The sequence below is a fragment of the Artemia franciscana genome, chromosome 14 (assembly GCF_032884065.1).
Source record: "Artemia franciscana chromosome 14, ASM3288406v1, whole genome shotgun sequence".
In the NCBI taxonomy this organism is placed as follows: domain Eukaryota; kingdom Metazoa; phylum Arthropoda; class Branchiopoda; order Anostraca; family Artemiidae; genus Artemia; species Artemia franciscana.
The window spans coordinates 10,790,734-10,815,852 of NC_088876.1; the positions used below are offsets into that span (position 1 = coordinate 10,790,734).

The following is a 25,119-nucleotide window of genomic DNA, read 5'->3' on the forward strand; positions in this document are numbered from 1 at the left end:
GTGGGGGAGTAAGTCGTCCTCAAATAAATAGTTATAAGGTATTTCGACTATACTGAATAGAATGGGTATGTCAGAATTTTGATCCGGTGACTTTGGGAAACAAAGAGCCCATTGTTCTCTCCTGTTCCTCCCTCAACGTCCCACTCTTTGCGCTATTATTTATTTTATTTAATTAAGTTTAATTAAGTTTTTTTATTTAATATATTTAAAATCAGTATTAAAATGCAATTCTTTTGATGCAACCATTGGTATAAAAATTCCGTTTTTTAGAGTTTCAGCTACTATTGAGCCGGGTCGCTCCTTACTACAGTTGGTTACCATGAACTGTTTGATATGCTTCATTTGAATATCTGCAATGGCAGAGTGTTAGCTCCTGGAAAAACAACCAATTAATTTGAAAAGTTAACCTTTGAATAGTTTGGTGTGTTATAAAACATCTTTTAAATTCAAAAAATATGAAATAGCTATACAAATAAGTTATAAAACAATGAAAAAATAAAAATTGTTCTGGTTATGTTCTAAAGCCTTAATAAATTCAAAGAGGACCCAGTAAATTTCTAGAGAATGCCATGGGGTACCTAGAATCATATTTTTCTGGGAAATTGAAAATCCTAGTTTGTTCCAAACTAAATAGTTGTTTAGTAACATGGGCTATTTTGCTCAAATAACCTTTAGATAAGGATAATAGTAGAATTTTGATTTTGGCAGGTTTTTTCGGCAATATGTTTGAAGCAGCCTCAAGAAGAAATTGAAGATAGCTAGAATTTAACTCAAAGCAAGAGTGGAATAAATTCTTCAATTCTATATAAAAATATAAAGCAACTGTTCAAAACTCTCTTAAACTTAAACTTCTTTCTGAAGTTTAAATTTTCTGCTTTCTTTCTTTCAACTTTAACTTCATCTTTGTCCTATATTCCTAATGAACAATTTTTCCTTATTCCTAAATTTGCAGCGTCAGGTAGTTTTAAGTATCTGATATACTACAAGTCTTTTTACATTACTCCGTCATGAACTGTTAATATATATATATATATATATATATATATATATATATATATATATATATATATATATATATATATATATATATATATATATATATATATATTCTCATAGCAAATCTATATATTCAATTATAGAATTAATATGGATCTTACCCTCTGATAATGTAGAACAAGCTAACAATCCAACCATAGATAGAACAAAAAGATTCATTTTAGTTGAGCAGTCGTCGGCGACTCAAACAGATATGAAAAACTGCGGATTTAGCTTCCTCTTTATATTCACACCCTTTGAGTCAAATTGTCGTAGCGTGATACTAGTTCATCTTGGAAAATTCCAAGTGATTAATCTCTTAAGACTTTTATTGGACTCTGGTTGTTAAAACCAAGATCTCTTTCAATTGGAATAGCAAAGCAAATTGCTGCGTCACGAAATAATGAAAACGCATGAACGCAGATTTACAGAACACTTGCAACGAAGGTACGTAGTTAGGATTTCATTTTGGAAGGGCCTAAAACCTCTTCTGTGGGCGTCTAACGACAATAAACGACAAGTTCAATAATAAGAATTAGCACTAAAAGGCAGAAAAATTCAGACATTGTTTATGAAAATATTAGTTTTTAATAAGAGATTTCTCAATAAAACATTTCACATAAATTAAAAAAAACCGATATGCATTTTTTCGTTTTCAACGTCTAAATAGCTTCTTATCTGATTTGATTGGTTCATTTTTTGTACGCTAATATTTATCTTGAAATATTTGTTTATTCGTATACAAAATATTTGTTTATATCTATATATATATATATATATATATATATATATATATATATATATATATAAAATATATATATATATAATAATTTTTTACTGATTTTCGGCTAATTTTTACTTGTAAATACTCCTCAATTATTGTTTCACAGGATTACCTCCCTTTACCTCTCCTGGCATTTGTACACTATATTATTTCCCACACGATCGACATATCTGTATAACACTGCAATGCGCCTCTTCCTCTTTCTCCTTCCAATGACAATAGGTATACCTCTCTTGTCCTCTGTACAATTAATTCTTTCCACTATGGGCATCTTTCTACTACATTGTATTGCGCCTCTGCTTCTTTCTCCTTTCTTGCATAATTACTATACGAGCTACACAATACCATCAGCACCAATTCTGTTTTTTTCTATTTTCTCTCCCTTCTCTTTTTACAAAAACTACCTGCCAACCTATTCTTTTTTCATAAAAACGTTTGGAAACTGTCTTGACTGTCTTCTTTAAAATGCCTAATTCCCTCTTTTGCCCTAAATTCTATGAAAAGTGGTAAACAACCTTAAACTGATCATACCGGGTGCAAAGTCCTGGCTGATTCTTTCTATATATTAAATAAAAAAAACAAGTTATTTTAACTGAAAGTAAGGAGCGACATTAAAACTTAAAACGAACAGAAATTACTTCGTATATGAAAGAGGCTGCTTCCTCATCAACGCCCCGCTCTTTACGCTAAACTTTTACTCTGTCTCTCAATTCTTCTTTTTAAAACAGTAAAAAACTTTAGCGTAAAGAGCGGGGCGTTGATGAGGAAGCAGCCTCTTTCATATACGAAGTAATTTCCGTTCGTTTTAAGTTTTAATGTCGCTCCTTACTTTCAGTTAAAAAAACTTGTTTTTTATTTAATTTCTGAACGTTTTTGAATCAATGCATGTTTTGATTTTGGCTCTCCGCAGAGGAATAATTAAAACGAAATTTGCATATTTTTTTTTGGGGGGGGGGCTAAATGGCTTTCTCATAATTTTGATCGAATGATTTTGAGAAAAAAAGAGCGGGGGAGGAAGCCTAGCTGCCCTCCGATTTTTTGGTTAATTAAAAAGGCAACTAGAACTTTTAATTTTTTACGAATATTTTTATTAGTAAAAGATTTACGTAGCTTATAAATTAGCTTACGTAAAGAACTTTTGTATTCTCATATTTTATTACATATATGAGGGGGTTCGCCCCCTTGTCAGATCCTCGCTCTTTACACTAAAGCTTAAATTTTGTCCCAATTCATTAAGAATGACCCCAGAATCACAAAAGCCGTAGAATAAATAGTTGAAATTACTAAAAATACTTTAGCGTAAAGAGCGAGGTATTAGGAGGAGGTGAGCCCCTCAAATGAGTAATAATTTCTGTTTGTTTTAAGTTTTAATGCTGTTCCTTACTTCCAGCTGAAAGAACTCTTTCATATTTATTTTTTCATTGTTTTTTTTTAAATAATGCTAGTAAATCCTGCGCTCCCTTCATGGAGATTTTCTTCCCCCATGACAAATTATCGATGGAAAGTTCCCCCAGCATATCCCCCTCTTCTCAACCCCTCCCCCAACCAAAAAATCCTCCTGAAAACGCCTGTACACTTCCCAACAACCATTACTATATGTAAGCATTGGTCAAAGTTTGTAACTTGTTGCCCCTCCCATGGGAACTGTGGGGGAGTAAGTCGTCCCCAAAGACATAGTTATAAGGTTTTTCGACTACACTGAATAAAATGGCTATCTCAGAATTTTGATCCGTTGACTTTGGTAAAATAATTAGCGTGGGAGGGGGCCTAGGTGCCCTCCAATTTTTTTGGTCACTTAAAAAGGGGACTAGAAATTTTCATTTCCGTCAGAATGAGCCCTCTTGCAACATTCTAGGACAACTGGGTCGATACGATCACCCCTGGAAAAAAAAACAACAAAAAAACAAATAAACACGCATCCGTGATCTGCCTTCTGGCAAAAAATACAAAATTTCACATTTTTGTAGATAGGAGCTTGAAACTTCTACAGTAGGGTTCTCTGATACGCTGAATCTGATGGTGTGATTTTCGTTAAGATTCTATGACTTCTAGGGGTTGTTTCCCCCTATTTTCTAAAATAACGTAAATTTTCTCAGGCTCGTAACTTTTGATGAGTAAGACTAAACTTGATGAAACTTATATATTTAAAATCAGCATTAAAATGCGATTCTTTTTATGTAGGTATTGATATGAAAATTCCATTTTTCAGATTTTTGGTTACTATTGAGCCGGGTCGCTCCTTAATACAGTTCGTTACCACGAACTGTTTGATTACCTCATTCTTTTTCAAGTCAGTCGTATATTATGTGCTGGTTGGAAAGTACGATTTTTTATTTTAGATAGTATAAGTAACTGGTGCAAAATTTTAAATGCTAGCTTTGATTCTACTTTCTTTAGTCTGTTTCCCAATACGACCCCCAGTTGGGAACTTTAAGTCAGATTTTGAAACCTAGGTCTTCACCTTTGATCCCTTTTGGCAACTTTTACCTTTAATTTCGTGACAACATAGACATGAAACTGTCAGTTCTTTGCAAGCCAATTCCTGCTTTATAAATTTTAGGAACTGATTTAAGGAATGAAACCAAAGAGAAAAATAAAGCATAGTTTTTCCTAAAAAAAAAAAGATTAAATTTCAGAGATAAATTGTTCCTGATCTTTTTTTTATTGATTTTAAAATGCTTCTATAAACTAAACATGATAAACCTTTAATACTATAAGAGAATTTTCCGTCTGTTTTAGGAGGTTTCATTTGTGGCCACCGTTTTCTCACTGCTTACAGAGCTACTATCAGTCTTTGGTGGTTCTGGTTCATGGATGCAAAACCACGGCATACGTTTTTGGAGCTCCAGTCTGAAAAGTATGTACAAGTTTAATTGAATAACAAGAACGTTTTGTCTTTAAGGGAAAAGTATGATCATGCAAACAACACTGATTGGGGAGAGGGTATAATTCTGGAAAAACTGCAAAATAGGTTAATTACATGTGGAATTTGCCGAATTATGGGGGTGAACTGTAAAAACGTCATTATTTCAGCGAAGAGGCATGGTTTCATGCACATGCGTCTATCAGAGACAATGTTCTTGCGTTGACTATGGTAAAGAGCCATAAGGCTTCAATGTATTATTTTTTTCTAGGGCCAGTTCATCGGGAAGGGAGGTTTTATAAAGTATGGAGGGGGCTCATTCAATTGAAAATTCATAGTTCTAGTGTCCTTTTTAACGGTCAAAAGTGGTCGGAGGGCAGCCAATTCCCCACCAACACCAAAAATATCCAATCAAAATTTTATCCCCAAGACATCCAATCAGAATTTTGAGAAAGCCATTTTGTTCAAAATAGTCCTAAGGTCAAATGATTATGCCTTCAGGGTTGCCATAACCATCACCCCCCCCCATATACCCTTGGGAAAACGCTTTAAGTTATGTACGCTTCCCATTGATTACATTTAAGGTTTTTGATTGGGAAAATGGGGCAGTTTGATCCTGGGTCTCCAAAAAGATGAAGGGTATTAAGGTGAACCTTAAGGGATATGTTGAGAGGGATGACAAACGAAATCAAACCACGCTATGCGCATGCTATTTGTCAAAAGGCTGCATCAGCAATATCCAAATACCAGCTGAGGAAGTTTAAACTTTCATGGGATTCTGAAGAGTAATCGGAGGGCAACCAGCCCCCATTGTCCTTTTTCGTTCCACCCTCCCTTCAAAACTGATCAAAACTTTGAAAAAAAATATTCAAAAAGTTTAATAACTATACCTCCAGGGACGTCATTCCCCGACACCTCCAGGGAAAGAACTAAAGATTATACAATTTACCCATTGGTTAAAAGAAGGATTTATCATTTGAAGAGGGGGAATGTATGATTCTAGGTCTGCTCGAAAAGCCTAAGTCTACTAAGGTGAAATTTCGGGAGAATTTGAGGGGCATACTAAACTAGATCAAAACATACTATATGCATCTAGTTTATCAAAAAGGCGTATATACAACATCTTAAGAACGACTGAGGGTATTAAGTTGAAACTTTCAGGGTATATTGAGAGGGACGTTGAAAAGTAGCTGGAGGCAAACATTCCTACTTACATGGTTTTTTTTAGCTCCTTTCCACTAAAAGATATCTGGTCAAAATTTAAAATAACCATTTTGTTGAAAATAGTCTAAAAGTCGAATTACTATGCCTTCGGAGATGCCATAGCCCCCAACAGCCCCTGGGGCAAGGACCGTAAGTTATGAAAGTTGCCATTTGCTTATATATAAGGTTTGTTATTGCAAAAAGGGGGCATGTTTGATCCTGGTCTTGAGGGGAATGTTGAGGAATATTGAATAAAATAAAACACACTTAGTGCATGCTTGTTGTCAAAACGGTTAAAAATCCATTGACGCAACCCAAGATACAAAACGGCGCATCTGCAATATCTCACAAAGGGCTGAGGGGGCTAAGTTGAAACTTTCATGGCATATTGAAAAGCGCTTGGAGGGCAAAGGGTACCCCTTATCCTTTTTAGATGACCACACCCTCAAAACTGACTTCACAGAAATATTTATCTATGACAATTCAAACTCAAAACGAGCAACAATCACTATAAAAGAATAAATGAAACCCAGGACAAGCAGAAATTAAAATAAATTATTACATCAAACATAAAAATAACAGATATCGATATTGAATGAATATATAAATCTTGAAACGAGTAGACATTAAATTGAGTATTCAAGTAAAACTTGAAACAAACAAAAAATGCGTACAAGCAGGAGTTTGGCCTATGCCCCCTTCCCCCTCCTCCCTAAAAATAGAAGTTTTTAAACTCATTACGACGTTGCACTTTACTGGAAAAAAGTCATTATAAATATTTTGTATATATTTATAAAATTGCAAAATAAAAACAACTGCAGTGAATAAAATCTTGAATTACTGAAATTTCCAGGAATTAATATCATTATATATTAAATATTCAGTTTTTTTCATTAGTTCTTTTCAATCATTTTTATTATTATATTGATTTGCTTTTATTTTCCGTTGATGTTCAAGAATTTCAGCAAACTCTTCAAAATAAATACAGTTTTCAAAAAACGCAAATAATGCGATATGCTTTAAACTTTTGCATAGCGGCGATAGGAAGGAGGGGGCAGTAGACGAACACTTGTTTGCACTAATTTTTGTTCGTTTTAAGTTTGACCAGAATATGTAATTTGATTTTTACTCCTTTCAAGACTTATTTATTTATTTGTAGCAGTATCTGTTATCTTTATGCTTGAATTAAATTATTTCAATTCATTCTTGTTTCGGGTTTTATTTATTTTTATTAGTAATTTCTGGTCGTTTTGATTTGAAATATTAGAGGACTTTATTTCTTCTGGTCTTAATTTTACTGTGGTTCTTTACTTTCCTGCGAAAAAATTCTTTTTTGGAAAGTTTTTTTTTTATTTACATAGAACAAAAGCAGTAGAAGGGCCTCCGAAATAGCACATTTTTAAAATAGATATATTAAAGTTGTACCCTGTTTGTGGTTCCGTTTCCTTTAATTCTGATTGAATGAGATTACCGTCATTTCATGAAATTTCTTTTCTTGAATGAAAGAGATGGTTGCTCACCATCACTATCCTTAAGTATTCAAATATTTTACTTATCTATTCTTAGTAGAATTTATTTGTTGAAAATATATATATTTTTTTTACGACATCCTTCAAAATGAATTTTGAAGCATTAATTAAGCACCAAAATGAGTAATAAATAACGGCAAAAGTTAGGTTTTACTGACCTGTATCTTGGGTGATTAATTGCGTAGATCCAAGGATCAATACAGGCAACAGCTTTACAAGTGAGAGCTGGTAGCATCGAGACAAAAGGAGTTATAAGTGCCCTATAAATAAGTAAAAATGTAAATAAAGAAAAAATAAAAACTCATGAGATACTCAATTTCCAAACGGAAAAACTCCATAGCATAAAGAACAATGAACCGAACAGTTTAATCCAAAATCTGTCCACATTCTTCATAAATGAGAAATTTTTAGTTAAATGCAATAAAAAAACATTGCTCTATCGATTGGCGAAGCTAAGGAAATATCTGATTGTATCCTTTGATATGAAGAGTTTATAAAACAAACAAAATAATTGCCAATATTATCAATCACTACTAATATATCATAGTTTCCATCATTTCCGATCAGGCACATACATCGCAGTGAGAGGGTATCCTAGGGCGCGTTTCTCCTCTCCCGAAAGTCTTGATATTCTAACTATATTCCGCTAGTTCCTAACCATTTCCAGAGCGTTTACCTATTTTTGTCAATATTTTAAAAGATTGCCCCACCCGACAAAAAATCATGTTTGAGTGTCTGCTTTTGAAGTTTGAACCCCAACCACTCAAAATTTTTGTTTTTGCAGCAACAGTGGCCTTGGAAAGCCGAGCTGTGAAACATGGTGCCTAACGAGTTTAAATATATTGAACCTATGATTTTCGAAGAGGCCCTTACGAAAATGACTAAGAACTAAATATTATTTTGCTTTCATTCTAAGCGACTAACACTGAGGCTCAAAAGATTTCCTAGTGACCATAAATTCAGCCAGGCCCCATTTGGGTTTCATCACAGAATTAGGTGAATGTTTATCCATAGGTAAATTTATTTGTAATTTGCCTAATTGGGTGATATTTTATTTTTATTTTCCAAAACGAACTTTAATTTCATTTTCATTTCTCGAAAAAAGTAGTACATGTTATAGTACTCAATGATTATTTCATATTCGTAAAAAAAAGGCTCAAATTGTCAGCACCATCAATTTAACGCCCTATTCAGGTTGTATTTTACTTACATTGTCATTTTTGCATTTTTATTTACAAAAAAGAAGAAGAAAAGACAGCAACAAGTTAAAGGGAGAGAGAGAGAGAGAGAGAGAGAGAGAGAGAGAGAGAGAGAGAGAGAGAGAGAGAGAGAGAGAGAGAGAGAGAGAGAGAGAGAGAGAGAGAGACAGAGAAAAGGTGGAAGAGGGGAAGAGACTGAGAAAGGAGAGGAATAAGAAAGAGTCACCGGTTACAATTTATTAACCGAAAGCTTATTCTTTAATAATTTCCTTTCTAAGCATCAGACAAAATTTGCTTCTATGTAAGAGCCTGTTTATGCTAGGCTAAAGAGTTGGCCAACCACTATTCTTGAAAGCTTCAGCCTTGACTATATATATATATATATATATATATATATATATATATATATATATATATATATATATATATATATATATCTATATATATAAAAATAAGTTGTCTGTGTGTGGATCTGTGGATGGATCAGGTGACGTCATGCTTGTTCGCATATGACGTCTGAATTATTTAACACTAATACAAAAGAAGAAAAAAACTAAAAAAGGTAAAAACTACAAAAAAAACTAAAAAGAAAAAAAAAACTAAAAAAGCTAAAAAACTAAAAAAAACTAAAAAAAGGTAAAATCTAATAACTAAAAAAAAACTGAAAAAAATAAAAAAAGGCAAAAACTACAAAAAAAATAAAAACTAATAAAAAAACTAAAAAAGCTAAAAAACTAAAAAAACTAAAAAAAACTAAAAAAAAGGTAAAAAACTAAACTACTACTACTACTACTACTAATAACTCACTGCAGCACCAAGCCGCCTGAGGCCAAAACAGCTACGCCGGCTCCTCCTCCAACCTAATCTATTTAAAGCCTCCCTCTTTACACCCTCCCAGGAAGTTCCCATTTCCTTTAAATCCTTATTTATGACATCCTCCCAACCCAGACAAGGACGACCTGCTTTCCGTGTAGCCCCAGACGGTTGGCCAAAAACGACAATCTTCGGTAATCTGTCATCCTTCATCCGTAGAACGTGGCCTAGCCATCTCAACCTTTCTTTCATTATAGCCCCAGAAAGCGGGATTGAACCACACTTTTCGTACAACCTACTGTTTGAAATACGGTCAGTCAGCCGGGTACCCAGAACAATCCGTAGGCAATTTCTCTGGAAAACATCTAGTAAATTTTCATCTGCTTTTCGGAGTGTCCATGCTTCAGAGCCATATTTGACCACTGTCATCACTGTAGCTTCCAATATTCTAATCTTGGTTTGTAGGCTTATCTTTCTATTCTTCCAAACTTTTTTTAACTGTGAAAAAACACCCTGAGCTTTAGCTATTCTACTTTTAACATCTTCACTGCTCCCACCATCTTTACTAATAATACTACCAAGGTAACTGAAGCTCCAACCTGATCAATCTTTTCGTTACTATGGTCACCTGTTCATCTTCACTTATTCCTAACCTTAGTGACTTAGTCTTCTTAACATTAATTTTCAAGCCTATTTTAGCACCCTGAACTCGTAAAACCTCTAAAAATTCATTCATTTTGCTCACACTTTCATCTAATATGCTTAAATCATCAGCATAATCTAAGTCCAGGAGCGTTCTTCCCCCCCATTTGATTCCATGGTCTCCAATTGCCTTTCCTGTGCTCCTTAAGACGAAGTCCATCAAAATGATCCATATAAAGGGGGATAGAACACAACCCTGCGTAACTCCTGATTTAATACAAAACCAGTTGCTAACCTCATTTCCTACCTTAACCGCAGCAGTATTATTCTCGTACATAGCGCAAATCACTTTAATGTATTTTTCTGGTATACCATATAACGATAAGACCTTTGTTAACGCTGTTCTATCAACAGAATCGAAAGCTTGCTCATAATCGATAAAACTAAGGACCAAAGGTGTTTGACAACGAAGGGACTTCTCAATTATTAACCTAAGAGTGAAAACATGGTCGACACATCCTCTACCTTTTCTAAAACCGCATTGTTCTTACCTTAAAACTTTGTCTACCGCATGTCTCAGTCTAAAAAGTATCATATTACTCAGTAATTTGCTACCTACAGAGACCAGACTCCTTCTAGTACTGTCGCTAATTCTTCCTCACTAAACAAATCTTCCTTCACATCCAAGGTATCACAAACTTTTTCATTTTCATCTATATCTTTCCTGCAACTGTATCTCGGTTTAGCACATTTTCAAAATGTTCCACCCATCTTTCTTTAACTTTTTCCTTATCACTAATTGTGACCCCATTTCTATCTTTAACTGGGACTAGTCCGGATCGGCTACTCCCTTTCAATTTATTAACATGCCAGTATAATATTTTACTATTATGCCGTCTAGCCGCATCTTCCAGATCCTCAGAAATTTTATCCATCGCCTCCATTTCACATCTCCTTAGTTCATATTTTAATGCTTTCTCCACTTTCTTTACATTCCTTTGTTTTCATACGACCTATCGCTCAGATAATTCTTATACAAACCCCTTCTACTCTCTATTAAACCTAAAGCTTTTTCACTAATATTCCTAGTTGCTGTCTTAGCACTCTTCCCTAGGACACCATCAGCAACTTCACAAATTGTTTTTCTGAAATTCTTCCATCCATCTTCCACATTGTCAAATTTTAAACCCTCAAGTTTAGTACTCAACTGTTCCTGGAATTTTTTTTTTTCTCAAATTTTCATCCTGAAGTCTAAAAACTAAAAACTAAAAAAGAAAAAAACTAAAAAAAAGGAAAAAACTGAAAAATAAAAGAGAAAAAGAAAACTAAAAAAATATGAATAAATATATATAAAACTAAGTTGTTTGTGGGTTATGTCTGTCTGTCTGTCTGTCGAGTGACGTCGTGTTTGTCCGCATATGACGTCTGAATTATTTCACACTAATACAAAAGAAGAAAAAAAACTAAAAAAGGTAAAAACTACAAAAAAAACTAAAAAGAAAAAAAACTAAAAAAGCTAAAAAACTAAAAAAAACTAAAAAAAGGTAAAAAACTAAAAACTAAAAAAAACTGAAAAACTAAAAAAAGGCAAAAACTAAAAAAAACTAAAAACTAATAAAAAAACTAAAAAAGCTAAAAAACTAAAAAAACTAAAAAAACTAAAAAAAGGTAAAAAACAAAAAAAAACTAAAAACTAAAAAAGAAAAAACTAAAAAAAAGGAAAAAAACTGAAAATAAGAGAAAAGAAAACTAAAAAAATATTAATAAATATAAAAAATATAAATATAAATATAATATAAATTAGCAATCAACAAAGCACCGAGACACAAATGACGACCGGGACACAGGGAGTATAAATGACGACCAGGACATAAGTAAAAAAAAAACTAAAAAAACTAAAAAAATTGTAAAAACTACAAAAAAACTAAAAACTAATAAAAAAACTAAGAAATCTAAAAATCTAAATAAACTAAAAAAGAAAAAAAAAGAAAAAGGAAAAAAATAAAGGAGAAAAACAAAACTAAAAAACGAATGTATATACAGACCGGGACACCGGGATACAAATGACGACCGGGACACAGGGAATATAAATGACGACCGGGACACAGGGACACAACTACAATGGGGACGCCGGGGGGCACAGGGGGATATAAATGACGACCGGGACACCGGGACACAAGGAATATAAATGACGCCCGGGACACTCAAAGAGAAATCACAGACTGGAACACCGGGACACAAATGACGACCGGGACACAGGGAATATAAATGACGACCGGGACACAGGGACATAACTACAAAGGGGACGCCGGGGTGCACAGGGGGATATATAAATGACGATGGCGACTCAGGGAATGGTCGATTAGCAATCACATCAACAAAGCTCAAGGGCAATCATTAGAATCATGAGGTATAGATCTGAATACGGATTGTTTTCCCATGGACCATTATATGTTTGCATGTTCAAGAGTCGGTAAACCTGACATCTATTTATATGCACAGACAATGGGACAGCAAAGAATGTTGTATATTCGCAAGTTTTACGTAGTTAAAAACATATAATATATATATAATATATATATATATATATATGTATATATATTATATATATTATATATATATATATATATATATATATATATATATATATATATATATATATATATTTTATATATATATATATATATATATATATATATATATATATATATATCTATCTATATTCACAGGTGGGACATAGGGACACAACTACAATGGCGGGTAACTAATATGGTGCCGTAACGACTTACGCGAAGCGCCCCCACCAACTAGGTGTTGGGTGGCGCGAAGCGCCACCCCAACAGCTAGTATATATATATATATATATATATATATATATATATACATATATAATATATATATATATATATATATATATACATATATGTATATATATTATATATATACATATAATATATATTATATATAGTATATATATACATATATTTATATTACATATATATATATATATATATTTATGTATATATAACTTATTTGAAGAGCTTGTAAGAACTTCAAATTTGTTTTGTTTTTTCTTAGGATCAATATTCCATTAGTTTAGACGTTATTTTTGTTCGTTGTGCAACCTGTTGTCTGTTTTCCTTTTTAAAAATAAAAGCAGAAAACTGTAAGGTTATTTTCTTCTATTTTTTCCCAACAGTGTAACAGCGTGTAAAGTTAGTCTTGAGAAATATTAAGGAAAATGATATTACATTTAACCCTACATGAAACAGTTTTTCTGTAGGGTCTATTTTGCCATGACTTTATTTCTGCTCGTTTTAGGTTTTAAAATAGCTTTTTTTATCTTTTAATTTTTTTGAAGCATTTTCTTCTTTACGAGAGAAAGTTGTCCTAAGTACACGCATGTACCTTCATAAATTCAAAAAATTGCGGCTTAAGACTAATTGTTGCCAAGGCATGGAGACATTCAGTAGCAGAGGTAAGCATGTAACGCCAATCGAGGACCCAAAGCATCAGGTGGCAGGCACGGGTGGCAGAGACAAAGGTCAGGTATGTATACAGTATTTTTATTTGTGGAAAGCCAACACCTGAGTGAAATGGTTAAAGCCATGAAAAAATCAACAACAAAAGATAACAAAAAAAGTGCATCTTTTGAAAATTTCGGAATAATTTCTAAAGTCCTAAGAGTCCAAAGTGATAATCCCTGGGTATGAGGTGTCTCGTGTCACATAACTGTGGATGTGCAGGAGAGACATTTTACAGATTCTTAGTTCATTCAATAATTAGAAAAGAAGAAGAAATAAATTTTGAGTGTCTCACCTGTTACCGAAAGCACAAATTAGAGCGACTATAGCGTATGGAGTCCATGAAATCACAAACATCGCAAATAAACCAATGGCAACTTTTGCAATTCGAATTTCAGCTGATGTTTCATTCTGGTCTTTACTGCTTCTTAGGCTTTCGACGTTCATTTTTTTAGCCTGAGAAAAGAATATTGCTTAATGTATATCACAGCTAGGATTTCATGGTAGAGTTAAGTAAATAAGGATACTTAAGTTACAATAGTTACAATAAGTTACAATAGTACTTACAATAGTGGGGATAAATGCAAATCTATAAAGTAATTAATAGCTCAATTTTTTCGTGTCCTGAAATGAAGAAGAAAAAGCTGCCAATAAATTCAAAGCCATAGTTCAGATGTATCTTAAATTTTAAACTATTGAAAAAGATTTTCAATAATCTGAAGAAGAACGGTTTCAGAAGACTTATAACTCGGACAGAATAAAGGTTGAATACCCTCCAGAGCCATTTCTGGCGCATAGGGCTTCGGATGGACGCTTCAGTTGATGAGTCTCTTTTTGCGAGTCTTTTGCGAGTCTTTTATTCTTGCTTTCGCCCTGTAACTTGAGGATTTTAATATATGGCATAATAACTTTCAAAATATATTGTTGTCTCTGCCGCCATGTTAGGCAATACTTTATCGATTTTTAATTCACTGAGAAATAATTTGTATTTTTAGACTTTTACCTTGGGAAGGGTAATTCAACCTATTTTAGTTTTTATTTAAAGTCTCAAGGGCGATAATTCTTCAAAGCTGAATCTCTTAAACCAAAAAGTTTTACTAAACACGTACATTTGGTTCTTTCATTACACAAGACCATTCTGCCCTATGATGGCACATATTCTTTGCCTGGAGATAGATAGAGACCCAGGTTTCTTCTCAGCTGACGTAAGATTCAAGCAGGGACCTTTGTAATTGAAAACAGTTGTTCATCAATAGTTGTTACGAGATAAACAATAATTTTATGGTTTCAAATATTTATTCTAGAAGAGGAGGAAAAAAACAAATCGAAAAAAGTAGAGATATCTAAGAAAATGACAGTTTTGTAACTGATCATCACTTATACCAAAAAGAGAATTTCTCTATGGTTGGGGCTCAAGATCCGTTAAATCCACTGTCAATTATTTAAAAATGAGCTCAATTTACTTTTCATTTAACCTTGAAATTCAAACTAAGAACATATCGTTTCGTCTTACCCTTGCTTTATTCCACACCTTGTTTATTGTTTAATTCATTATAGCTTTAGGCATTCTCTTTTCTTTTACATTGTCGTTTAAGATGAGAAAAGGGTCTCAGTTATTTTGCATTTATTCTAGTTTTACCATCAAGGGAATGTCTGAAATTTTTTGAAGAAGCTAAGGAACCCAACAGGTTCGAATCTTCGACTCCTCAAAAGAAAGACAGCAGGAATTAGAAACTACTTGCACCACTTATGCTTCTGGTCAGCTACTACTACGCCTAACAGCTCGCTGCAGCACTAAGCCGCCTGAGATAAACATATAGCTACGCACGCTTTTCGTCCACCCCAGTCTATTCTAAGTTTTGCTTTTCAAATCCTTCTAAGAAGTTCCAACTTCTCTTAAATCCTTCTCTATGACCTTCTCCCATTACATTCAAGGACGATCCGCTCTTCGTTTGGCTCCAGATGATTGGCCAGAAAGGACAATTTTTGCCAACCTGTCATCCCTCATCCGCAGAATGTGTCCTATCCATTTGAATTTTTCTCTCATTATAGCCTTAGAAAGAGGGATAGAGCTATATTTTCCGAACAGCTTACTGTTTGAAATGCGGTCAGTCAAACGGGTACCCAAATTAATCCGAAAACAATACCTCTGGAAAATATCTAACAAATCCTCCTCCTTCTTCAGAAGCGCACATGATTTGGAACCATACTTGACCACTGTCATAACTATAGCTTCCAGTATTCTCTTATTGGCTCGAAGACCTACCTTCTGATTTTTCCAAAATTTTTTCAACTGTGAAAAACATCTAGGTCTTGACCCAATACAAAACAAAAGCCAAAAATGGATTTTGTAGAACGAATCCAACTAATGCTTCTACTAGGCCTTGACAGTTAGCTATGTAATTTTACTGCGTAACACCTATGTTGTTTTTTTGTTGTTTTTTTTTCTCTCTCTCTCTCTGAGTTAAAATTGAGTTTTCTCTTTCACCAATTTTATTTTGAAAAGAAGCTACTTTTAATTTTAAGTTGAGTGGGATTGGAGAATAGTTGAGGGGACAATACACCTTCCTTTTTAAAAGAAAGCCTATACTTAAATTAGAAATAATCACAAGGTACTAACAATGGAACATATACTTTCAAGTGCAGTAGGCAACACGTGAACAGAAGGGGGGATTCAATCTTTTATCCCCCAAGATGCAAAAGTTGTATGTATTTTCCTCACAATTTGACATTTTTTAAGTTTGGTCCCCCCTCCACAAATAAAAAAAGTTATCTTTCCAAAAAAAACTGTATGTGGCGAGCACAGTAGAAGGCTTCATTAAAGAAATTTGGATCCAAAAACAAAACAAAATATGAATCCCAAAATGAAAAAAATGATAAATTATACGATAAATACAGGATATTATAGGAATAATTGCTCGTTTTAGGATTAGAGGATAATAATGGCACAAAAAAACGTGCATGTGGCTGTGCATGGCAGCCTAAGACACCTTGTGCGATAATAGTTTTTCCTCTGTATTTTCTGATGTTTCATATTGTATGCCTGATTATTGTAGTGAAAAAAATTAAGTATACCCACGTTTCAGGAGATATCGTAAAAGCATTGACGTAGAGAGCTAAACTGTAAGGGTACAAAAGGAGCATTGGAACACAATAATTCATTGTTTTCATGACAACCTAATAGGGCATTCGAGTATTCCAAGGTTACCTAGTCGACAATCCCAATGACTTGTCCTTTGCATTTCACGAGGTATTAACGAAGTCAATGTTTCGCATGATTACTATTTTGAGTCTGTTTTTGTCTGTTTTGTTTTTGAGTCTGTTTGAGTCTATTTTGAGTCTACTATTTTGATTACTATTATGAGTCTGGATTAGCTGTCTGATAAGTTACACCTGCTAATCACGGAAAATACAAGATAACTGAGGATAAGTGACGTCATATATAAACAACTATTCAATCTTTTTAAAAATGGAAACAAAATATGTGAAACTATATACAGAGAACAAAAAGGGAAATCAATTGTGAAATGTGGCACAGCTTGAAGGAGTTTGCAGATAAGCTATGTTTACAGTGGAACACAAGTGATTAATATTATTATTCGCCTAGTTGCTTATAACGTTTCAGTTGACAAGTTGCTCGATAATTATTTATTTTTATGGATTACATCCGGGGAAGTTAGTATTAAGCGGTTAAGTCGAATAAGGGATGCACGAGCGCCTTCTAAGGCACCTTGCGGGGTCAGAGTTTCTTCTCTGTCTCTAGATCAAATACAGCCTTGTTTCATAAAGGTCAGTTAAGTATTGAAACTGATAATTATACTGTCAGGTTAGAATAGGTAATCTACAAGATGAAAGAGAACTGTACTGCTTTACCTGAGCTCTCAGAGATTCTTCGTGTTGTCTTACATGACTAACCAGCTGAGAGTAGAAATATATAATGCAAGTCATCGGTAGGACATACGAGGTGACAAAGACAGTCGCAACAAAATATTTAGTACTTATGTCGTCACTGATGTAATCAAAGCTGCAGGTTGTCAAAAAGCCCTCTGGAAAAAAAATGTTTCAAAAGGGGCAAAAAAAGCGCTTTTAGTGACAATAACTTTGGCTCTTTTATTGATTTAATCAAAAGATCACGATTGTTCAGGGGGATTTTAATATTTATTACATTCCGCTATCCAGCTACACAGCATTGCCTTTGAACCTTATAATGGTTTAATGTGTGCTATAATATCAAATTTCTAAATTTTTAAGTCTTTTCGATGACTCTGCCCTCATAAACTCCCCTTTTCTTGAAAAAAAACTTCACTTTGCCCCTTTTGACCTTTTCATGAACTTCCCACTACTTTCCGAGACGAAGTTAAAATGTTGCAAAAACAGGAAAAAAGCTAGGCCATCCGGAATTGAACCGTAAACCTACTGATTGGAATACAAACATAGTAATTACTAGTTTACAGGACCGGGTAAAAAGTATCAGAAAACGATTGAGCATTTTATAAAATTGTTTTTTTAAGAATTTTTTAAACATATTTCATACGCTTAACGCACTGTAGCAGGCCCTGTTAGCGCTTTTAACCAAACTCTATGCATTGAAAACCCTCTCTGACTCCCACTCTCTTCTTAACTTTTTCCTGTCTGCAGGAGTTCCAAAAACCAAATTGCAGCCCATTAGGCCAAGTCCTTTAGGAATATTTGTCTGTAGTCAGATAGACAAAGGAAGTGTTTTGTAGTATATTTTCTTGCGGTAGGACCAGGCGTTTTACTGCCTCACAAACTATTTCAAATTCAGATGTTACATGGGAACCTATTTAGCTTTAAGCTCTACTTCCTGACGGTAGTTGAGCTTGCAGATTAAACAAAATGACCCACACCCTAAGCCAAAGGATCAGTGACATCAGGACTCGTACCCGTTTCCCGCAGGACATAGGACTGCAGGTCCAGCGTGTCCTTTATGGAATAGATGCTTCATAGTACAGAAGAAACTTGGCGAATTGAGGCAGTCAATAAAATTCCCAAATATGATCTATTATTTAATAATCTGTTTTAAAAAGGCAAATGGAGATAATATAGGAAAAGTTTACAGTATTCAATTGGTTAAATACCTCTTTGATGTATCCTTCACCCTTTAATCGTAATGATTTGAAAAAAATGTACGATCTAACTATGGATGACAAAAATTACATTACATTAAAAAAGTGAAATCTAACAAAAGCAAACAGAATACTTCAGATTAGGTCTTATAATGGGTTTTAAAAATGACCGAAGTCCTGGAGAATCAACAAAGAAAAAAGTTCAGATAGGGGGGTGGGGTCGAGCGTTCACCAGTGAGTCACACACAGGTCATCTAAAGCTTCAACGACTGAGTAGTAACAATATTAAAAACATCATTATTTTTAACAAGTTCTAAGGTTTACCTGGAACAAATCGGCCCCAAATGTTGAAAAAAGGCATCAGTGAAAATGGAGTAGCATACAACCAGCACAAAACACAAAGACCCAAAGCTTGAGTTCGGTTGAGTTTTCCATCAAAAGGTCGTGCGATTGTCCTTAGAATAAGAAAGAAAAATACTTTTTGATTCCCTTGAAATATATTAAACAGATGAAATAAAAATACAACAAAATAGGATATCTCATATCCCTAATTTTATTTGGTTAATTCTAGAGCGGGCACGTAAACGTTGAATTAAATAATAATTAATGCAGAAAGGACCCAAATTAAAAAAAAAAAACAATTTACGTTTTTAGATATTTTTTCATGCAGAAATCACGGAGAAAACGTAAAACCCCCCTGCGACTGTCATAGGTGCTTTAAGAGTAAACATCTGTGTAGATGTTGATTTGTAAGAAACATTTTATTTTGCCACAGAGTAGAAATGTATCAAAGGAATGTTGGCTTTTCAATTTCCTTAAGACACTCAATAATATTCCAAAAAGCACTGAGCGTATCCCTAACAATTTTATCAGCTTTAAGAGCTGATGAACTTAGTTGAGTATCATTGGGTTAGCTAGAAAATTGCATTGGTTTTATCCTGTTACAAATTATTTCACATCTAGGTTATTCTATCAAAGTTGAGATAAAACATAAAATAGCGAAGAAAGGAAGCAAACGAGGCCAACAAACAGCCAGTGAAAAAGTTGAAAAATTATACAAACATTTCGGTCAAGACCTACGCTTGACCCTCCTCAGCGCAAAATAAAACTGATAAAAAAACAAACTTAAACAAAACACAAAATTAAAATAAGATGACCCTTTCTGAGTAACGGTGAAAGGGTGAAAGAGTTACCCTTTCACAGTTACCATTTTGGTTTCATTATTTAAATTATTCAGCATATAAACATTTTTCATCGCGGTCTTAAATTTCAAACCGTCTATTTTTAATTTTCGCAGTTTTTTGGTAAAGAAAAAAAAAATCAAATCCAAAAGCGAGACTGTGCCAAAACTTAAAGGATCACTCCATAAAATGTCTAGCGTGCGCAAGCTCGTGTTCTTATTTATCGTATAAATTGCCAAGCAGACTTATTTATTTTTTTTTTATCCAAGAGAAGATTGAAAAAGTGACCAAATGATGTTCAACATGTGAGATCCACCTGGGATGTGTGATTGAAAGTGAAATCTGTGACACCTTTTAGACTTTTTCTCCAGAAAAGAAAGCTCATCTAAGTACCCACCAAGAAATAGAATGTATGTGGTATATATTTAAAAGTAGATAGCCAGGAAGCTTGTATTTACTTTGAAAAATTTTTTGTTTGTCGAAGAAAGAAAATTTTCCACCTTGATTCTGGTTGCAGCAGTAGTTGCAGCCTAGTGAAAAACTATCTGCAGTCCTTATTAGTCAAAATTTAAAACGAATTTTTGAAGAACCTGTCTTGTAGTAGATTTTTCCCAACGATCTACGGTCCTTAGTATCCAAAATTTATAAAGCAAACTTCTAAAGAAACTATCTAGTAGCGGATATTTCCAATGTAAAAAAATTAGAAAAATGGTGATTTTCGTTAACATTCAGCTGACCAGTAATTTCTAATGATCCCCACAAATTTAAAAAAAAAATTTAAACAGAAGCGAACCAAAACTCGCCGCTAACAATACATTTGTTTCACTGGAAGATGTGAGATCTAGCTTCAAAAGCAAAAGTAGATTTCTTTTAGAAATTTTAATTAAAGTAAAAAAAAGCAAAGAGCTAAAAAAGAATTGAATCTAAAATAAAACTAGAGCTAAAAAAAGAGGCGTACCTGTATCTATCAAAAGCAATTGCAGCGTTAGTTGCCGCCCCACCTATTCCAGAATAAGAACCAAGGAGAGCAAAAATGTCGCAGCCAAGTTTACCCCAAATAGGCCCTTCATTGAATGAATTGATTATAAATACTGGTGTCTTGACCATCATGATGAAATCTAATATTGCCAAATTGATCACAAATAAATTTGAAGGGGTCTGAAGGCTCTTTGCACTATAATTAAATAGAAATGACTCCATTTTCCGTATCCTTTTGAAAACATTATGATAATAGAAAAAAAGACATTAGTTGCACAAAGGGTATCCATTAATATTCTGTAGGATTTTAATTGACCAATAGGTCCCCTTCTTTGTAGGCCCTGCACCAGCTTACATCGGGCCCCAGGCCTCGTATTTCCAAACAGATCAATCCCCTGCGAAAGAGTAAAAAGGGGTGCAAACTTATGTGAAAACCTGTGCATACATTGGCTTCATTATAGCCAAAGTGGCATACGCTCACATCCTTCTAAGCTGAATGTGAGTCTACTAGTCAGTGTTGTTCTTTAATAAGAAAAACAACAAAGCAAATAAACAATGAGGAGAAACAAAAAGCAAAAGTAAGAAATAATTTCAAACGTTTAGAAAAAGAACAAAATAAACAGAGAGTTTGGATAGCGGATGTATCATAATTTTGTATTTCCATGATTCCATTTGTATTTTGGCTAAGATCTAAACAGAGTAAGACCTAACTAGAAGGGGCAAGTAAGATCCAACTCGTGAAGAATATTTGAGCTTAACCTTGTACTCCTTTCACACTACGACAAGTTTTCAGCCTCGAACCCCCAGAAATCGAGGTTCTCTCTTAATAAGAATTAAAACTGTATCCAAGGAATACAGCCTTAGGGTACACCAGACCAGTGGAACTCAAAGAAGTCAAATTTATCCAACTATACAAAAAAAAACATAATTAGAGTGACTGTTCACTAGAGTTGAGTTGAGTTGTTCAATAAGATTTCCGTTGTTTTTGTTTATCTTTAAAATTTGACTTGCTGTACCCCATAGGGGCTAGACACCTTACTTCCAGAGATTAATGGTGATGGGGGGCAAGGTGTTGGTCCCATCACTGATATTCGTAGTAGAAATTTGAGAGAAAACGTTCTCTTTAAACGAAACTTCTACAAAAAGAGCTTTTTTTAATCACAGAATAAGCTGCTTAATTATTATCAAGTTCCACTGAATTATTCCATTTCATATTCTATCAGTATTGCCTTCTTCTTCTTTAAAAGGAGAATTTGTGGAAGAGGCTATAATCAGTTGATATTTCCTCTAAATGATGATTGATTATCCGTGTTATTCTTAATTAAAAAATTGTAGAAAAGATCAGATTTAGTAGAATTGTCTAGCCGTGCCAAATTTTAATGAATAATCAATATTGTTCTTATGGTCTGTAAAATTTGTCTCTAGTTTTTTTTTTTTTTTTTTTTTATGTCCATATCTTTAGATGACTGTTCAAGTTTAAACCCTTTGTAACGCTTTATGGTAAATTATTTCCTCTGCTGCTACTTCTAATAACAGATCACTGCAGCACCAAGCCCGTCTGGGCATCTTCTTCTGAGCCTCAACCTATTATAATAATTGATGTTTTAGCAATAACCAGCTGATAAAAGTGTAAGGTCACTTGCTGTTCACTATTTTTTGGAGTAATATATCTCTAGAAACGTGTTGTATGTTGTCACGGGTAGCCCATCACATTTCTGGCATATTATTTAATTACAAAAAGTAACAATACGTTATCAAGTAGTACTGGAAACTTTGCTATAAAGAAGAAGATTCTGATTATCTCTTTTATGGTAATTACTGTAGCTGCGTGAATATTTCTAATCTGGCAGAGCTAAAATGCTGTGACTAGAAAACTAGCAAGAAGAACAAAGTTAACTTAATTTCCAATTTGTTTTTTAAGCATAGTTTGTCTTTTTCCTTTGTTCCCAAGCGCCTGGGGAAACATTGCAATGTCTAATTAAAAAGAAATATTACCTAGCAAAAACCCAAATGACAACTCCATTTCCGATAAGGGAGGCAAACATGAATCCAGTATAAAAAACTCCAAGCATATAGTGTAGAAAGGGGTTCGGGGCTTCAAACTGTCTCCAATGCGGATGAACATAGTCCATATAATCGGCTGGAGTATTCCATCCTAATTCTCTGTGCTCATACCTAAAAAGAGGAAATATGTACATTTTTTTTCTAATACACCAGACAGCAAAATTATGTATATCGTACAGTACACGATATAGATAAATCTAAGTTTGCACCTCCCAAAAGGGTCGATAAGGGGAATTCTCTGAATCTTTGTCCAAGAACTTCCCCCTTGCTTGGAAAATTTCGAGGAGCGCTGAGCATGCAGGTTAATGCAGACACGGATAGAAATGCGTAAAAAGTTCGGGGAGAGCTCAACCAGAAATTTTAGATCTCCTCCCATTTTTAAGTTACAAAAGAGATCACGTTGCAGAAAGGAGAGAGGGGGAGAGAGAGAAAAATAGAGAGAATGAGGAAGGGGGAAGAGAGAGAGGAGATGATCAAATACAACTACAATTAAGAAAAGAGACAAGAAAAAAACTTACTTATAGTAATCAAAGGCCGTTATGTTCTCCATGTCAAGTCTTTGTCCTCCAAATCAATTTCTGGCCTGAAAAAATAATTTTAATAAGAATTAATCTCTATCTTTTCAAATTTAACATTAACTTCAACCATTTAGCAATATTCAAACAAGGTATACTCTCACAACCACAATCTTTGTTTGTAACTAGAGACATATAGGCTATTATTCCTCCGTTTATTCGTATTGAGCCACGAAGTTATCTCTCCTGATACAACCCCTTGAAGTGCATCTTCATTGGACATTTTCAGCCAAAATGGTAGGCAAAAACACCGAATTCTTTTTAGTTTTACTTTTTTAGCATTACTTTTTAGTTTAGTATATCGGCAAAAAATTACCTAATAAGTTGTTTTCCTGAAGACTTTCCGAAAGTAGATTAGTGAAATTAATTGGTTCAGAAAATCTCATGCGCCCATTGCAAAAGTCATGCAATATCTGGTCTTTTAATTAATTTTTTACTCTTTTTGTACCTTAACTTAAGCATGAAAAATGTGCGGAAGTTCCTTTTTTTCTCAAAACGGTTGTTTTTGCTTCTTTATTGTTATCGGTGCACGCAGATCGTGTGAACACCACGAGATATACTCACGATACGATTTATGGATAAGAATTACATATCTTTCGCTTCTTGTCAAAGTTTGGCTGCCATCTTTATGCGAGTAGAGTTCTTTGTGCCGTACAGAAAAGGACTGATTCAAAATGAATATAAGCCTCTATCCACAGTTCTAAAAATACAAAATTATTGATGAAATTTGTATTTGTATTAGCATTCGAGTTTTCTTTGGTTAGTTGTCACAATGTAGACTAGTCCCAAAAATATGCCCAAATATGCATGTTGTATCCCTTTTGGTAAAAGTGGACGTTTTTATTTATGCTCAATGCAAAGCAGAAGTAAAACCAGGGACAAAAAAATAAGTACAATTGATATTTTTATTAAGGCTTTATAATTAGCCTTTAGCATGGTAAAAAGGCCACTCCGAGGGCTAGTGGCACCTTTAGCAAAATTACCCCCCTCCCCCAAGCAAAATGTAAACTAGCAAATAGCTAACACAATCATCTTTAAAAAAATTGGCCACCCCCCAGCCATGGCAGCCTGAGCTAGGTTTATTAACGCAATATGGTGTTTCTATTTCTCGGAGAGGAACTTGAGTTTCCTATGTTGTCATGTTCCATATTTTCTTTCACGTAACATAAACTAAATCATGGAGCTTAAGTCTATAAAATGTGCTAAACCTGTAAAGCGGTTTCGCATTAATACGAAGAAGTAGAAGATAGCCACTACAATAATAAATACAACGAAATTACCTTTCTGTTGGAGGTACTCCTGTAGTGTAGGTGCCAACTCCAAACAATTTACAGCAAAGGTTCCCAATTATTATTCTCTTTATATGCAGAAATCCGATATGATTATGGCTTCTTATTATACTATTTTACCACAATATTTTGATATCTAATTGGATTGGAAGAGATTACTTGCAATGGAATAGAATTTGTATGGCTTAATCAAGTCCAAATCTAAACATCTTTTACTTTTCTGTATAACAAAAATAAAAGGGAATATGCTAAAAAACTTACAACATCTTATGTGCCCGATTTGCTGCTAGTTTTATTGCGCGTTTAATAACAAAGTTTTGCGTATCTGTAATCTTCAATTAAAGGAAGCAATT

The 25,119-nt window shown here is 33.9% G+C and overlaps 1 protein-coding gene across 1 annotated transcript; it reads right to left on the reverse strand.

The window, feature by feature from the left end:
• Positions 1 to 4,462: 4,462 nt before the first annotated feature.
• LOC136035297 (opsin, ultraviolet-sensitive-like) lies at positions 4,463 to 24,840 on the reverse strand. Its single transcript, XM_065716990.1, has 9 exons — positions 24,758 to 24,840; positions 23,421 to 23,485; positions 22,834 to 23,013; positions 20,819 to 21,034; positions 19,004 to 19,134; positions 17,466 to 17,638; positions 13,888 to 14,048; positions 7,573 to 7,674; positions 4,463 to 4,669 (listed from the first exon to the last, which is right to left on the reverse strand). Exons 2-9 carry the CDS (start codon positions 23,450 to 23,452, stop codon positions 4,555 to 4,557), a joined length of 1,110 nt encoding a protein of 369 aa, XP_065573062.1. The 5' UTR covers positions 23,453 to 23,485; positions 24,758 to 24,840; the 3' UTR covers positions 4,463 to 4,554.
• Positions 24,841 to 25,119: the final 279 nt, after the last annotated feature.